Source organism: Tachypleus tridentatus, chromosome 2, assembly GCF_004210375.1.
Source record: "Tachypleus tridentatus isolate NWPU-2018 chromosome 2, ASM421037v1, whole genome shotgun sequence".
Taxonomy (NCBI): domain Eukaryota; kingdom Metazoa; phylum Arthropoda; class Merostomata; order Xiphosura; family Limulidae; genus Tachypleus; species Tachypleus tridentatus.
This window is the reverse complement of record NC_134826.1, coordinates 125,278,511-125,295,849: the sequence shown is the minus strand read 5'-3', so window position 1 is coordinate 125,295,849 and position 17,339 is coordinate 125,278,511. Positions and strand designations below refer to the sequence as shown.

General features: G+C 33.1%; 1 protein-coding gene across 9 annotated transcripts in view; it reads right to left on the bottom strand.

The window, feature by feature from the left end:
* LOC143245026 (rab GTPase-activating protein 1-like) overlaps positions 1 to 17,339 on the bottom strand; it is a 70,081-nt gene that overhangs the window by 15,276 nt on the left and 37,466 nt on the right. For 8 of the 9 annotated variants that reach the window (XM_076490804.1, XM_076490801.1, XM_076490798.1 and 5 more), the window contains exon 6: positions 11,600 to 11,703. Coding sequence is in view for 1 of the 9 variants with exons in the window: in XM_076490805.1 (XP_076346920.1) it covers positions 10,216 to 10,497 (282 nt within the window). In the remaining 8 variants the exon portion in view is untranslated. Of the gene's footprint in view, position 1; positions 11,704 to 17,339 lie in introns of those variants that run through there. The other variant, XM_076490805.1, reaches the window with a different exon arrangement.

The window sequence follows — 17,339 nt, the reverse complement described above, 5'->3', positions numbered from 1 at the left end:
TAAAAATATAACACAAGTTTCTCTCTAATTTACAATAAAGTTTTTAGAAATTTTGTTGATAAAAAGAGGGATAAATCCTATTTCATAACAGCAATAATCTAGGTCTCATACTACTATATAAATTACTTCTTTCACCATCAACCATGCTCATCTAATTTCTATGATTACATATTTATTGCTCAATATCACAGTGTCCACCATATCATAACAAGCTTGCACAAATGACAGTAAGGTTAATCTCAGAACCTTCATGGCAAATGACATCAAATTCCAAGACCATGTTAAAGCAAATTCATTACAAAAAATGTCCACTGGAAATGCATTAAAAATCTTGAAAGTTATGTCCTCTGAAATTTCATATTCTTTTGGTATCATTCTTATAAAAACAACTACTGATTTTAAGATTTAGCTGAAAGATTATGAACTTTCAATAACTTCAAATCCTTGTTTATTTTCTCCTTAACCCTTAACAACTCAGAAGCATTATACCTACTTTAATTTCTGAATTTGTTTTTGTACAAGTTAATAATTTATCAATTTAACCACACACAATGACAACTATGAATGTTTCCAACCTAAATTAATATTTTATAACAAAATATAAACCATTAAGTGATGTAGTTATATACTATGATATTATGCAACATTTTTAAGTGTAGGCTTGAAAGCCAGGTATCATAAACATTGATTGGCAATAGGTGTTATAATTTTCCTAAACTGGAAATGTATTTCCAATAGGTACTTACCTCCCTCATAAGATTAGCTATTTTTGTTCAGTGCTACCCTCTATATTTATTTTTTTTTTCTTTACACATGCCACAAGCATTGCACTACTCCCCCCTTTGTTGGAATTACTATATTCCAAACAGGTCTTTTGTGTATATCATCATATGTCAACTCTTAAATTCTGACATTGAATTGAGAATGAGAGGGGACCAGTGCAAGGGATAGACAAATGTACCCCTGAAAGCATCTTAAGAATGTCACTGTCAATGAAAGAAATAGATCCAAAGATCCGAAGAGGGGAGCCACACTGGTTCCAACCCAAGTCACTGACTCACCCATGTGAAGTGTTTGTAATACAGAAGGGCAGAAATTGTGAGGTAGAGTGGAAAGGACACAGCAAGCCGTACTAATTATATCAAATTAACCCAAAACCACCTTGCATCATACCAATATCCAGGTGAAGATAAAATGAGGATTAAAGGAATGAAATGAAATTGCAACATTTAAACTCCAATGTGCACATAATGTGTATCACAAGGTCATGTTCTCAAGCAAAGTAATGGCTCAACTCTATGGTAGTTTAAATGGTATAATGTGACAGCTCAACTATACTGGATTTGTAAACAGTGTCAGGAAACCACATCATCCAGTAAGGAAATGGCTCAACTCCAGTTGTTGTGTAAATGTGACCAGCAGGCCACATCAACCAGCAAGATGATGGCTTAATTCCTATGGAGACTACATCACATCTATACCAGCAGAGCACCATTGCCCTACTCTAAATTGAATGGTTTTAATCTGTTTCATGTGGAATTTATTCAGGAGGATGCTTTCATGGTCAACCATCCAAACAGCTTGGAAATAGACAATGGTGAGAACTCCCATACTCTACTCGAGGAAGCAGGCTAAAAATGTAATGGAGAGTCTGGAAAAACATTATCACCAGAGACAGTACAATGGGCAATCACAAAACCCTATTTTTAAAAGCAGACAATACCAAGTTATTCACTCAAAGCATGATAGAGGTGGACATCAATCCACATAGTCCATGTGTTGTAAATTTCGAAATGAGCATGTTTATGAAGAAAGTATCACAAGATAAATAACTGTCAAATAATCACGTGGAATATCCCATCTCAATGGAAAGCATATGGAGCCATGTATGTGAGAGCGAGTCAACATCCCTTACAGTGCAGATTTAAAGAATACTATGTTAGGCACCACTTGCCACAGAGTGGGATCCACATGATAAAAAGGGAAAGAAAAACTCCATGAAATAATTAATAAAATTTATCAGTCAAAAGTCACACTGAAGTCTGGAGTAAGGCCATAGGTGGAAGACAAAACCCTAACACAAAGGAAAGCACAACTGTAGAATTTCCTACAATGGACAATAAAGATGAAAAGCGAGGAGAAATAAGAAATGTCAGATTTAATGGAAAGAAACATGGTACTGTAAGAAGATAGGGAGGAATGGGCTAAGTGGGAAGTAAAAATGGTGAGAAGAGAGAACAACCCATATGAGACACCGAAGTTTTGGAAAGAGATGATCAATGCAGACGAGAGAGAAGAAATGTGGAATGGTACAGTGTGCATAAACATCAGTAGCAAATGTATCAGACTAACAATGCCCACAGCCAAAAAAATAGTAGGAAATAAGTTTTAAAGGATAAGTGAAATGAGAAACATGAGAACAAAAGTTTAAGCAGAGGTACAGTGAGGCAGAGAAGAAAAATACTGATATTCCAAACTGGAAGGACTGCTAAATAAGGTCTACAAATCCAAAAAGAATGTAACAAAGAGGAGAGGGGAGGAATGTAGAACACCTAATGATACTAAGAAAAACTGATGGTATGAGATAAGGCTATTCAATAAGTAGTTTGGGAAGAGGAGAAATCCAAAAAGAGGAGAAAAAATGAGCAGAGAAGTAGAAAACCCCCAATCAAAAACCACTGGTAAAAGACATTCCATTTACATTAATAAACCTCAACAGAGGAAAAGCAAATAGACCATGTTAAAAAGGAAGTGATACCTCTAGACAATCCACATCTCCTAACCAGAGATTTTTAAAATGCCAGTCATGAAGACAAAGGGTCAGAAAGGCATGATGAAGAACTGGTGACTGAGATTAGTGTAGCAGAAATGAAATGATAAGAAGAGGTAACAGAGATCAGGAAACCTAAATTGTGCCTGCCAGTAAGGAGCAATCAGAAGAACCTGACATGGATGACTGGAATCCCCATAGGAAGAAGTCAAATGGGATGATTTGTTTGTTTTTTTTAGTTTTGCTTAAAGCTACAAGAGAGCTATGCTAGCCATCCCTAATTTAGTAGTGTAAGGCTAAAGGGAAAGTAGCCAGCCATTACCACCTGTTACCAACAGTTGGATTACACTTTTACTAATGAACAGTTAAATTGATCATCACATTATAGCACCCCCATGTTTGGTGTGACAAGGATTCAAACCCACGACCTTCAGATTACAAGTCAAGCTCCCTAACCACTTGGCCATGCCGTATCTGAATGGGAGGATAAATATAAAAGTACTGGTTGGTCCAATCCAATACAAGAGTACCCACAGACCCCAAAATATGATAACTTTGTATCAAGGCAAAGAGCAAATGCATCCAGATGAGAAGTACCCCAGAGACTGCAAGAGCACTGGAAAACCTGAAAGTTGAGATATTACTCCATAAGATAACTTTAGTCTGGTCAGGAAAAGCAATCTGCCAAAGTGTTGAAAGCACCCAAAACAGAACATACAAGAAGATGTATTCCCAGGATGCAAGCCCAAGAAAGGAGTTACAAGGTTTCACCATAAAGGTAACAGGTGCCTCCTTGATGACTGATACAAGTCACCACTGTAGAAACATATGACTGGATCATTCTTAGTCCATTCTCTACAACAGCAAGAAAGTGACCCAAGACACACTGTATTGCTAGAAACTACTAGTTGTTGATGAAGATTCAACAAACTTTGGCTGCTTCATTTAGAAGCATATGAGTGTGTTGTGAAGAATCCAGTTTGAAATGTACTAAAAGAAGTCAGTCATCAGTGTAGTGGTGTAAACACAACCCCCAAGATTGCAGGAGTCAAGCAAAGACTTGAACCATTCAACAAAAGACATACAGATTCAAAGCAAGCACAAATTATAAAACATAAAAATTAATACAATTACCAATAATGATCTTGTTATGTGTGGTTTAATGGTAATTACACTAATAGCAACAGGCAGGTATTATCTTTGCATTTCATCACTCACAGAAGGCAATTCCTATAAACTCTCATGATAGCCAAAAGACAACAAATTATAATTTTTCAGGTATTCAGAGATTAATCAGAGCAAAGAAAAATTAAGCATATATAAAGTGTTTTCCATTTTAGATTATCCTTCAAACCCTTACCATCAGTATTTCAATTAGCATGAAATCATAATCATGAATGTAAGGGGATCATAATTTTTTCTATTAAAGCCATGAAAAGTACATTTCTAAGGAGTAATCAGAAGGTAGTAACATAACATTGAAGTACTTACAATGAAACAACAGAGAAGAAAAACATATTCAGTTATGTAATATTTTCATGTGGAATTGTCAAGTGAACTTTTATAATGTTTATAAAAGTGCAGAGAATATTAAAATTCTTGGAGTATATTTGCAAGAATTAACCTTACCATCATGGAACAAAGACCATATAATTGCATTTGTTGGCTCACATTCAAAATTTAACTAAACTACTATTTTCATGAATGTATGTCATTAAGTTTTGGTATCAAACTGTAAATTATAATTCATGTTTTGGCACTATATATTAGTTAATTTTTTAATGTAAAAGTAAATATAAAAGAGGAAATAAGAAATAATAATTTTTTGTGTGTCACATGATATGTTAAATGCACCAATGGTTCAAATTAGATGTTTATGGTGTCCAAATATAAAATCCATAGTTTCTTACAAATTAGATACTCAAATTAGTGATATTGACAAGCTTGGTTATAAGATAGGAACCTCCTGTATTTTGTATTTGCCGAAATTTCACTACACTTAATGAATTAAACATAGTTGCCCCACCTATCTCTTTCCATTTTTAGAAATACATGCTTGTGTACATCTACTTCTGTGTGAATAACCCAGTCAAAAGCTCAGAATGTCCATGTAGTGGGTTTCTCAGCCTCTTTGAAGTATTTGGGATGCAAAACTATCTCTTTTCATGTTAAATTCCAAACAGTAAGAAAAGACTTTACTGAGCTTGTAATTTCTTACCTTTCAGACCCAAGTACAGCTTAGTTACCTAGTTTGATAAATTATAGTGAAATTCTATGGCAGGGATTTCCAACAGGCTGCACCCAGGCCACATGCAGCCCGTGAAAGTTTATTGAAAAAATAACCTACTTTTATAATATTTTTTTGTAGTGCAGAAATGAAAGATTCTGACTTGCAATGTAAAAAGCTCCAACTGACATTCACTAATAAAATTTTAAAATTTATTTTGTGTGCACCTATATGTTTATTATTTATGCCTCTATAATTTTACAGTTGTAACTTGATAGTAATAGCTTTTAAATTATATCACATACACCTCAGCATATTATACCATCATTCCCCTTGATAGACAAAGTGGACTTGCCAGGCTGGTGACTGTTGCCAGTCTGTCCATTCGCTGTTGAGGAGGCTGATGTGTTGTAAAATATCACTGTTCAGTTCCGTGGTAAATATAAACATGAGCAAAGGTTTTTAGAAGCGTAAGATTGACAGCAAAAATAGTGTACCAGGAACATTGGGAACTTGATTATTTAATTACAAACAATAAGGGCAAGTTGCAGTGTTTGGTTTGTATGCAAATTATACAATGCCTAAAGAATGTAGTATGAAAAGGTATTATTCAACGATGCATGAAGAAAAGTATAAAAAATATGAAGAAGAAACTCAAAAAGTTCAGATTGCAAATTTCAGCAAGAAATTAAAACAACAAACAAGTATATGTTTAGCAAGCTGTCAGAAAGCCAGACATCTGCCTTAAATACTTCATTCATGGTTTCTCTTGAACTTGGAAGAGCAAATAACTCTTTTATTGATGGCACTTTAGTAAAAAAAATATGTGCTGATGAAATAACAAATGCATTTAGGGATGCCAAAATTGCCATGAGATTTGAATCAGAGGTGCTTTCCAACCAAACCATACAAAGAAGGGTTACCGATATGGGAGAGCAATTAGAAAACTCACTTGTTGGATTGGTTGAAAAAGTATTTATTTCTCGCCTTGTCTTGATCAAGCAGATGTAAGTCAGCTGTTAATACTTGTATGCATTATTCATGAAGATTTTTCAACAAAAGAGGAATTATTGAATGTATGTGCTTTTCATAGGACCACAAAAGGAAAGGATATCTTCGAGGCAGTGAAAAATTCAGGTGATAAATTCGGAGGTTTCAATAAGTGTTCGGCAATAGTGACATATGACACACCTGCAATGACTGGAAAAAATTAGGCTTTGTTGGTTTTCCAAGGAACAATGAAGTAACTTCTCCAACATTTCATTGTCTTATTCATCAAAGAGCTTTGTGTAGAAAACCAGTGAAACAAAATGAAGTTTTTAAACTTGTTGTTAAAGACATTAACATGATAACAGGAGAAAGCAAAGCTCTTTTACATCAGCAGCTGAAGCACTTTTTGGAGGATATGGAAGTAGAATATGGGGATTTGGCTCTTTACAACCAAGTTAAGTGGCTCAATGCCGGAAAGTGTCTTGAACGGTTCTTTGTAATAAGGAAAGAAATCCCTGCATTCCTTGATCAGTTTGCTTCATTGGATACAACACAATTGGAATAAGAGCACAAAAGAAAGGATTTTCTGAAACAACTGGATTTTCTCACAAACATCACCACTCATCTTAACGATCTCAATCTTAAGCTCCAAGGTTAGAACCAAATGGTATCAGATTTAATGGGAAACATAAATGGGTTTCAAAATAAGTTAAGAATTTTCAAAGTTTGTTTGGAAAACAATGACTTTGCCCACTTTCCAAGTTGTCAGCAATTAACAGAACAGCTGATCCATTTTTGCAAACCAGACAAATAAAAGGACTACATTTCTTTAAACTACTTTCAAAAGATTGATTTCCAAATCTGCATACTTTTGGACAGAAAATGACATCAATTTTAGTAGCACATACATATGTGAAAGCGTGTTCTCCTCAATAAAATTCATTAAGAACTACAAAAGAAATCGCCTCAAAGATATTTCTCTGCTTCACCTCTTGAGACTAGCAATGACAGAACTCCATGTCGACATGTTTCTTTTATATGCAGGATTTTTTATTAAATTTATTTATTTCCTAATTGAACATGTTTAAATTATATTTTCCTTTTATTTTCACAATGAAATACATCTTTTTTCACAAATATGCCCGTCCAAATATCATGTAATGTAAAGTACATCACATTCAGATTAACTCTTTCCCCAACTGTAACTCATTTCACCATGAAGAAAGGACATAAACTAACCTTACCATGGATCTATTTACTCTTTATTTTGCATTATGTAATGCATTAGTAAGCCCTAATTTGACAAAAATGTAATGTTGCCCGTCATTAGACTCGTGCACTCTGAAGTTGTAAACCCCTGTTTTATGGTATAAATATAGTAATTCATGACTTTTGGCTATTTTAAATGCATGTATGAAACCTAAAAAAGTTATTTCATTTCACATCCCCCATGTGAAAACTTTAAGGTTTACCATGCTACAACAAGTAGTATGGCATAACAAGAAAAGGTAATAATTTGCCTTACTTTTTTTATTCACTGTTCTATATTTTATGAAAAACAAATTTAAGAACATAATTGTGAATGGTAATGATGATTATACAGAAATAATATATTATAATTGAAATATGACTGCATTTTACAGAATACTAGCCCACTAAACCACAACTAAGACAGGTCACTTTATAAAGGCCAGTTTTATATTCCTGGATACAATAACATAAGTGCCTTTTTATCACGTCATTGCAACTTCTGTAATGTTAGCCAGGCACAGCTGAAAGGTTAATATGATAAAAATTATATACATAAATATAGATATATAATGTTATGAGATTTAGGCTAACTAGACTAAACACTTGTGTTTTTTTATTATGATTTGTACTCACTCTAGAGCAAAAAAGCAAAATTTGTATTTATTTTCTAATTTTTTATGAGGTCAGTCACACTGACCAAACACTTACAAGAGATACAATATTGAAAATAACAGATAAAAAATATTTTTTTCTGAAAACAATTTCATAATTACCTGGAGGTTATAAAAACTTTGCACGTGAAATGTTAAAATTTTCCATGCATGAAATTCTTCTAAATCTTAAAATTACTTTGCATGTTGTATAACCAAAATTCAAAAAGGAAAAAAGGCTCAAAAATATTACTTAAGCAAACTTAAAACTTAACAAAAAAGTTGTTTCATACAAATAAACTTATTAATATAAAAGTTATAGCATGAAAACTATAACAAGCACAAAATGGTTATGAGGCTGGTGTCTGAGACCAAGCCTATGCCAAGAGAGTTAAGATCTGGTTCAACAGTTTCTTTTTAATCCTTTTACAATGGTTTACTGCAATGTGCAGGAGCCCTGACTATAAAAGAACACTTGTGTAATAATACATACAGTAACTATGAGATATCTTAATGCATATGAAAGATTATAAGTACTTTGTATGCAAAGAGTGACATTATTTTAATTTAAATCTTTTTATCAAAAATATGTTATCTATTTATTGTAGGTACCTGCACTCAGACTCTGAATATTTTGGCTGCAAGGTGATTTTCATTTAAGTATAAAAATGATTTTCTTTATCTTATAGCTATCAAGTTTTATTTACATAACTTCTAGAACTTTTTACTTTTGTTTGTTGGACTGAAATATATTTCCCAAATGTTTTTTTCATGTTCTTAATGTTATTAAGAGATCTGTGTTAGTGTTTACCAACAACAGATGTTCAAATACTTACTTTAATGTGACCAGATGTGTTTACATATTCCTTTGTCAAATGAGTTTCTCTATAACAGATATTGTTTCAACTCTCATATTTTAATGTCTCAGATGATTTTTCTAAACTTTGAGTCACTTCAGTATTACAATATATCAAAACACTGACTCTCTTTTATCTTATTTTTCTTTACAAGGTCCAAGTACATAATATAGTTGTTAGTTTTAAATAAAACAAATGTTGTAGCAATTATAAAACCAAATAGAAGAGCCTAGGGTAGGTTGAGTAGCTTACACTGAAACGTAAAATAATATGTTTGAGTGTTGTTCTCTTTTCAATCAGTACTGACTTAGTTTAATTTAAAATTCATTTAGTGGAAAATAGTGATTAATGCAATATGGTTTTTTCTTATTGGAACAAAGTCAGTATTGTATATTTCTGATAGGCAAAAGGACTCCATTAATATGAGGTAATGAAACAATAGTTTCATTTTTATACATGTATTTATTTATTTGAACCACTGGGATAGTGTACAGGAGTTTGATTCAATGAGCTTTGAAACTTGAGTTGTTACTAATTTATACTTATTTCTCTAGTCCCCTGCTGGTAGAGCGATAAGTCTATGAATTTACAATGCTAAAAACAGGGTTTAGATTCCCCTCGGTGGACTCAACAGATAGCCCACTGTGGCTTTGCTATAAGAAAACACAAATACTTATTCCCTAGCCCCTCATTTAGTTAATACAGGCATGCCAATGACATTTATGAAAAAAAGAGGAAAAGGTATATAGTCTGGTGCCAAAGGCACCACAGCATGGCGCAGCCGCGCCTAACTAGGGGGATCCGGGGGCATGTTCCCCTGGGAAATTTTTAAAAAATGGATGCTATTTGGTGTGATTTTGTGCAATCTGGGACATAATTTCTTTATGTTTTTTGACATTGCAATGTTGGAAAAGTACACAATATATATCATATAAAATAACAAAAGGAAATTAAAAGACTAAATCAAACTAATAAAAACTATAACTTTCATTTACAGTTTTTAGCAGATTGATTTATTCTTTTAATTTGCATTCATTTTTTAGAAGATATATCAAAATATCTAAAATTAACAAATAAAATAAAAAGTAAGTAAATGAAATTTAAGATTGTTTATTTGCTATTTATTCAGTTTAATTTTTTTCTAAATCAAAATATATTAGTAATATGAATTAATAAAGCCAAAATAACTCAGTAAATATTTCAAATACAAATCATTTCATTATTATCCTTTTTTTGTCATCAATAACATCATCATCATCAACTACTGGTATGCTGCCAATTAAATGTTTTACAGTCATTGCCAATAACTACTTCTCTGCTGCATATATTCCATACAATTTTCAAATCACATAAAATTACTCTTTTGACTAATCATGACTACCTAAAGTTCAAATTGTTCATCTATGCAATCTTATCATTATACTGCTGCATAAATTACAGTCAAATTTCAAATCACTTAATTTCCTTTAATCAATCTTGGCTACTTTCCTCTTTTTCGAGACAAGGGTTTCCAGTGCTCTCTTCCGAGCTTTTTTCTCTCCTTCTCTGAATGGACAGCTCTCTGTGCCTCTGGACTTTTTCTTTAGCCAAGGTGGCTGGGACAGATTTCACAGAACCATAGGCCTCAAGCCTTTCTGCCCTTTTTTTCTGATTCTCCCTCAGCTTTGAGGTATACCTTGAAGCTGCTGATCTAATGTCCTTACACATTCTCTTGTCTACAGGATCAAAATGAACATCTTTCCTTTTAAACATTTCAATCACTGTTGTTTCTTTGGAGCGTAGAGAATATTTTATCGTCTGGTATGCACACAATACCAGACCACGAGACCTGCAACGAGACAAAACAAGACTGCCTCCAAGATGGCGGTCAGATTTTTTTTTTCTGCAATAAACATTTAAAAAATACGATTTCTCCTCAAAAACCACCTACCCGGCCCCCCAAATCGCTCATATTTTCTCCTCGAATTTACACGAATCTCGTGGGTGATCGTTGGCCATTTGAAAACCGCGGAAATCCGCGTTTCAGCGGAAAAATGGCACGCATGTATTAATACCATTAAATTGATTATTAATTTAAAGTTTTCATGCTTAAGATTCTCTATTCACAGTTTACTGCAACTATGAGCAGCCAAAAAAAATATCACAATAAAAAAAATATATTGAAGTTATACAGCATTTGTGATGGACTTGTTGTTATATATTTTAATTTTGATGTTTGTTAATAGTTAAACTTATATTTATAAATGGATATAACTTCTCCTGTTAAATCTGTATAGCAAAATTCTTGTGTGTTTGAAAAATTGCAGAAGATTCTCAATATTGGTTTGCTATATAGTTGTTATATAATAAACTTTGGAAGTAAAAAATTGTGATTAGAGTTCATTAATTGGAAACTTCATACATTTCACCAGGAACATTTATAGATTTCAAACATCAAAAACATTTAATTTTAGCAGATTCACATCAGACATCAATATTTTTATGAAAATCTTGTATAACTCCATTGTTAGAAAAACTTGACATGTGACAATGAAGGCAGTGGGTAATGATGACAACATGCCTTTCCTTTATTCTTTCACTGCTAAATTAGAGACAGCTAACATAGAGAGCCTTCCATGTAGCTCTGCATGAAATTCAAAAACAAGCAAACACAAAAATCAACCCTGAATTACTGAATTTTCTTAGAAACAAATAATCATAATTTTAAAAAGAATGTAGTAAAAATGATATAAAACAAATGATTACGTTTTAGACAACAATTATTGAAAACAGTATATAAAAGAACCAGATAAAATACAAATAAATGTTACTTAAGTCTAAAAGAAAGAGATCTAAAATGTAAAACACCACATACAGTGGAAACTTTTCAGTATATAGAGTTAAAAACCACTGTGATCCAAACATGTAGACTTGAATTCCAAGATCAAGAAAATGTCCAAAGAGTTCAGGAAGTTGATCCTAAAAACAAAGAAAAAATTCATGAACATTTTTAGTTCCAGCTTTTGATTACCTGCTACACCTGAGTAGTTTTATGAAAAACACATTTCTAAGCCAATGCACACTTTTGTACTAATAACTAAAGGGTCCATCAAAAGAAGTACAGTTGGATTTTTCAAAGTATTAATGAAAAGCACTATCTAATTTACTCTAGACAAAGGTTAAAGGTTTGGAACAGACAGACAGACAATAAAACAGTGTATGCTTATCGTTGAGCTTTATTCCAAATATGAATATTCCATCAATGCTGTTCAAAGAGCATACTGTTGAAAACTTCGCATTAATGTTGCTCTTTCTGAACAGGTCATCAATGGGGATTGTGGTTTCTACAAGATGGAGCCATTTGACATACAGCATGAACAACATTGGCAGTTATGAACTATTCCCAAACATGATAATATCTTGTAACGGATTTGTCAGAAGCAGACTTCCTTTTTTAAGAATACTTCAAGGACATCATATATAAACAAAGCATGGACACTACAGAATTTGAAGGATAACATAAACAGAAATTAATGGCCTTACATATAAAACTTTAACCTCTGTAATGTAAGTGTCATCTTTACAGCATGCCAGTGTCTAACAGTTCATGGAAGGCACCTACTGGGCATTATTTTTCATTCTTAATGGTTACAAGAAATCTTATTGAGCAAAAATTTCATAAATAATAAAACAAATTATACAAATGTTGTTGTCAATTGTTACAGTTTTAAATTCTTATATTTATTTTGGTGGACCCTGTATTTATTCCTCCATGAAATACTTCAGTATAAAAAACATATAAATTTTTGTGACCATATTTTTTCTGTGTAAAATTAAATCTTCAAAACATCAAATTTCTGCTCTATGTAAATTTTTTTATTAAGAACTCATAAAGAGTACTATTTCTAACAGAAATACTTTAATAAATTAAGAAGAAAAATAATTCTACTAACTAAGGCTAAAACACAGTTTTCAGATCAGATCAACTCTATATTTATGCTTTTACTCTTTAATACAGAGGTAACTACAAGAGTTTTGTAAAATAATTACACTTAACTACTCTTCCTCTACATTTGACTTTAATCCTATCTAGTTTTAGAATTGGCTGTTTGGGTATCTTGTATTAGTCAAGAATTTTTAAACTTGAACGACCAGCCCAAAAACACGAGCATGTTCTGTGATAGGAGTTCAAACATACAACCCATAAGGTGGAAGTGAATTGCCCAAATCACCAGGCCATGTCAGGCAAAATCAGAAGAATCTTTATATGTTCAAATTATTCTCATCATTTTATGATTTTATCCATCAGCCATGTACATAGTGATACATTTTAATACAATTAATATTTATGTCATACAATAAAATGTGAGAGGTGATACTTGTAAGAACTGCATACTGAACTTTGCATTAAGCAAATGTTTGCAATAACTGTCAGTTTCAATTACTGAGCTACACCTTTACATAACTTAATGGACACATTTCAAAACACAATAAAAATTTAGGCCATGGTTTACTTTGTTTCACAAAGGATATAATTATACAATACCCAAATATAAAATAAAAAATTATATTAAAAGCATTCTGTTAGTTGGGAGTTCATAATTATAATAAACTAGTTCTCAAATAAACTTTCCTTTATTTTTCATTTGCATAAATTACTCACACTCCACTGTGGAATACTAAATTTCCGTCAAGATTTGCAGAAGCATCCAAGTATCAGTCAAGCATCTCCATTAACCTTTTGCAACAATTCAGAGGTCAAAGGCCATAGCATCACATTGTTAACTTGCATTCGAAATTTTAATGAATTACTATTTTATGAATTTGTTGATAAGTTTGGAATAAAACTATAGATTATATTTCAAACTTTAATATTATACAAAAGTAAATTTCTTAAAAGAACACATCTAAATATAGATTTCAGTGAGTCATGTGGTATGTTAAATGCAGCACTGTTTAAAATTAGATGTTTGTGATGTCAAAATACAAATTCTATAATTTTGTACAAATTAGGAACTGAAATTACTACTACTGACAAGCCAAAATATTGAATAATAACCTCCTATCTTTTTATTTTCCTGAGATATGGCTTATGAAACACAATGGCCATATTCAACTCTTTCCATTTTTTAAAACAGTCCCTGATATATACTTATATATCAATATGTACATGTAAGTAACCAATAAACAATTTAGAATGTCCCCAGAGTGGTTTTAACTGCCATTTTAATCTTTGAAAAAACTTCCACTTTATTTTTATCCAAGATTTCAATGATGCAGGTTGTGTTTTTAGTTTTGCATTTAATAAAATCTAAATTAATCTTACTTAGTAGCTTAACAAATTACAGTGGAATTCTGTGTTATCAGTGTAGTTATTTAGGATTTTTTGGTTATCAACTGTATATATAAAACCTAAAACAAACAAAATTTGTTTAATATCTTCCACATGGGAAATTTTAAAAGGCTTAGCAACCTATGTTCAGCAACAACTGAGTGCAAAGGTTGTAGCAAGAAGAGATAACTGTTTGTTTTACTTCTTTATTTATTGTTCTACATTTTATGAAAACTAAGTGTTTAATAATTTATTTCTAAACAGTTGGTTGGTTGGATGATTTAGTGTTTTATAGCACAAAACAGCAAAGCTATCTGTGCCAAATAACTGGTAAAAAGTCAAGAGTAAATTTAGTAAAATTTATAAAAGGAATTTAAGGTAAAAAAAAACAAAATTTAAAAAACACACATAAATAGCAAAAAAAACAATGTTTACATCTAGTCTACAACGTTAAGAGAAAAACTACAGTAATTCAAGTTGTAAAGGCCTTACTGTAGCATAACTGAAATTATCATAACTAGCCTTGAGGACTAACAACAAAGTACAAAAACCACCGTCAATCACCTAAAGTTCGCTTTAAAATACTGGTTCCAAGTTATTTGACATTATGGCCACTTTCAAAAAGGAAGTTAATAAAAAAAGTTTTAAAAGACATGTAGCAAAATTATACTAATAACTCCCCAAAATCACTAATGACTAGTTCAAACAAATAGTTCAAAAAGCAGCATTAGTCACCTGAAGTTGGCCTTCCAGTCCTGGTTTTGAGTTATTTAATGTTATGGCCAGTTTCTAATTTCATAACGAACTAGATGAACTATTATTTTTGAAAGGGAGCCACATTAAAAAGGTTTAATGTATAAATTAAAAAAACTTAAATGTCATTATAAAGATTAATGGCCTTTAAAAAACTAAAAACAATACCAAAGTGGACAGTGTCACCATCGCCAATAACACTCTAATGTTATGGACAAACCTAGGGAAAGAACATGTTTAAAATGGTGCTGTCGTTGAGAGTCTTAACGATGACAAAAAAATAAAATGTCGCTTATTGGAATCTGAGTGTTACAGAAATTACACATTGGTGCAACAGTTCCAGACAAAAGAAAATGATGAGTTAAAAAACTATGACCAATGCGTAGTCCAGTTAGAACAACTTCCTCTTTCCAATCCTTATGGTAGCAAAACGACCAAAGTCCAATATAAGGCTTTATTTGGAAAAGCTTGTTTTCAAGTTGCTCACTCCAAGTCAATTGCCAGGTGGCAATGGGCCGAAACTTCAATACAGAACAACAGTCCTAAGCAAGGGCACAGAGGTGATATAGCCAGAGCAGATAGAATTAGCTGCAGTGTCAGCAAGCTTGTTTTCCCGAACACCAACGCTGCCTGGAATCTAGAAAAACTGGACAGAAGTAGATGTTAGAGAGTCAGTTTTAAATATTAGTGAGAACAGGGTAGAACTATGAGAGTCAGTATGAATAGTGCAGTTTGAGTACTGCTTAGCTTCTATGTGATCTAGAACAAGAGAAATGGCATACAGTACAGCAGTGAACACAGAAACTGTAGAGGGGATTCTGCACACAACCATCAAACCATGGCAGAGCCTACAGAGTCACCTGATTTTGAACCATCTGTATAAATAGGAATGGAATGATGGTTTGAAAGATGTTCAGGAAATACAGACAGCATTTCCAATCAGGAGTGTCTACTTTTCTCAGATGACTTAATAATAGGTCACAATTAGGGACTGTAAGAAGCCATGGATGAATGGGCTAACCAATGGATACAGCAATGTTATCCAAGGACAAACCCAATTCATTCAACTGCACCTAGATACGAAGGTCAAGTGGAGCAATGGCAGACCATCTGCTCTGAAAAAGTATGGCCCACCAAGGAAGGAAAACACCACTCCAGGTGGGATGCTTTGGTAAGGAATGAAATTTCAAAGCATATAGTAAAGACAGTTGCAAACAGCAGAGGTGCAAAGAAGGTTCATGAGACTCTAATGCAAAAGCTCTGAATTGGAGAAAGCCCCAATGCAGAGCTGAAATCCTCAATGATGAATAGGGTTCAGCACTTTTAAGGCTGATGGTCTGGCAGAGTCATAGACTAGGGATTCATAGTTGAGTTTTGATTGGATAAGATATAACTTTAGCATAGAACACTGATCTACTCACCAAGTGGTAGAAGAGAGGACACAGAGGAGGTTCCATGCACTTTTACATTTGACCTATAGCTGCTTGATGTGTGGTATAAAGGTCAGCTTATGGTCAAAGAAAAGCTCTAAGAACTTTGTCTCAGGTACCAAATGTAGCACAACTTCACCAATACGGAGTTAAGGATCAAGGTGAATACCCCATTGGCAGCAAATGTGCATGCAAATGGTTTTAGAGAAAGAGAAGTTAAAATCATTTGCTGTGGTCCACTTCAGTAAATGATTGAGGGGAGTCTGTAGCTGCTGCTCAATATACCTCATGTTTGAAGACTGACATGAGATGTGAAAATTGTCAACATAGAGCTCATTTGCAACAGTGAGAGGGAGCTGTTCATTGATGGCATTAATTTTTATATTGAAAAGTGTGACACTCAGAACACAGCCTTGAAGGGCTCCAAGTTCCTGTAGAAAAGAACAGGAAAGTGTCAAACCCACACGAACTTGGAATCTCTTGTCCATTAAAATTTTTTTAAAATATGTGTAAATGGCCACATAACCCATATATATAGGACTCTCAAAATGCCATACCTCTATATTGTATCATAAGCCAGACGCCAGGCATTAGAAAAAAAATTTTCCTCCCAGATACAGATAAAATCAATCAAAATAATAGCAAGAGAAGCAGAAGATAGATGACGCAGCATGTCATAGTGCATATCATTAGGTCCAAATGATGTACTACCAGACCAATGAAGGGCCAGTTTGAGTTCCACCAAAGGAACGATTATAGTCATAGAGACAATCAGCTTGAAAGGAAAGAGCAAGTCTCTCTTCTTAGTCTTGATGGCTAAGAAGGTGGAAGAAGAACCAGAAGTGCTAGATACCCAGCAAAAGCTTTCACCTAGAATATCAGCTACTTCCCAGCCATCAGAGAGTAAGATCGAGAGTGAGACATAAGTATATTGCCCACTGATCTTACAAACTTGTCCCACATGACTTTAAAACTGATGGAAGACGATATTCCAGTTGTGAATATTCCTTCTGGCTTTGATGTTTTATCCACCAAGCTTGTGTATGGGCCTGCTGGAAAGCGATGCAGTTCGATATCTATTGTGAGATATCTATTTCTAC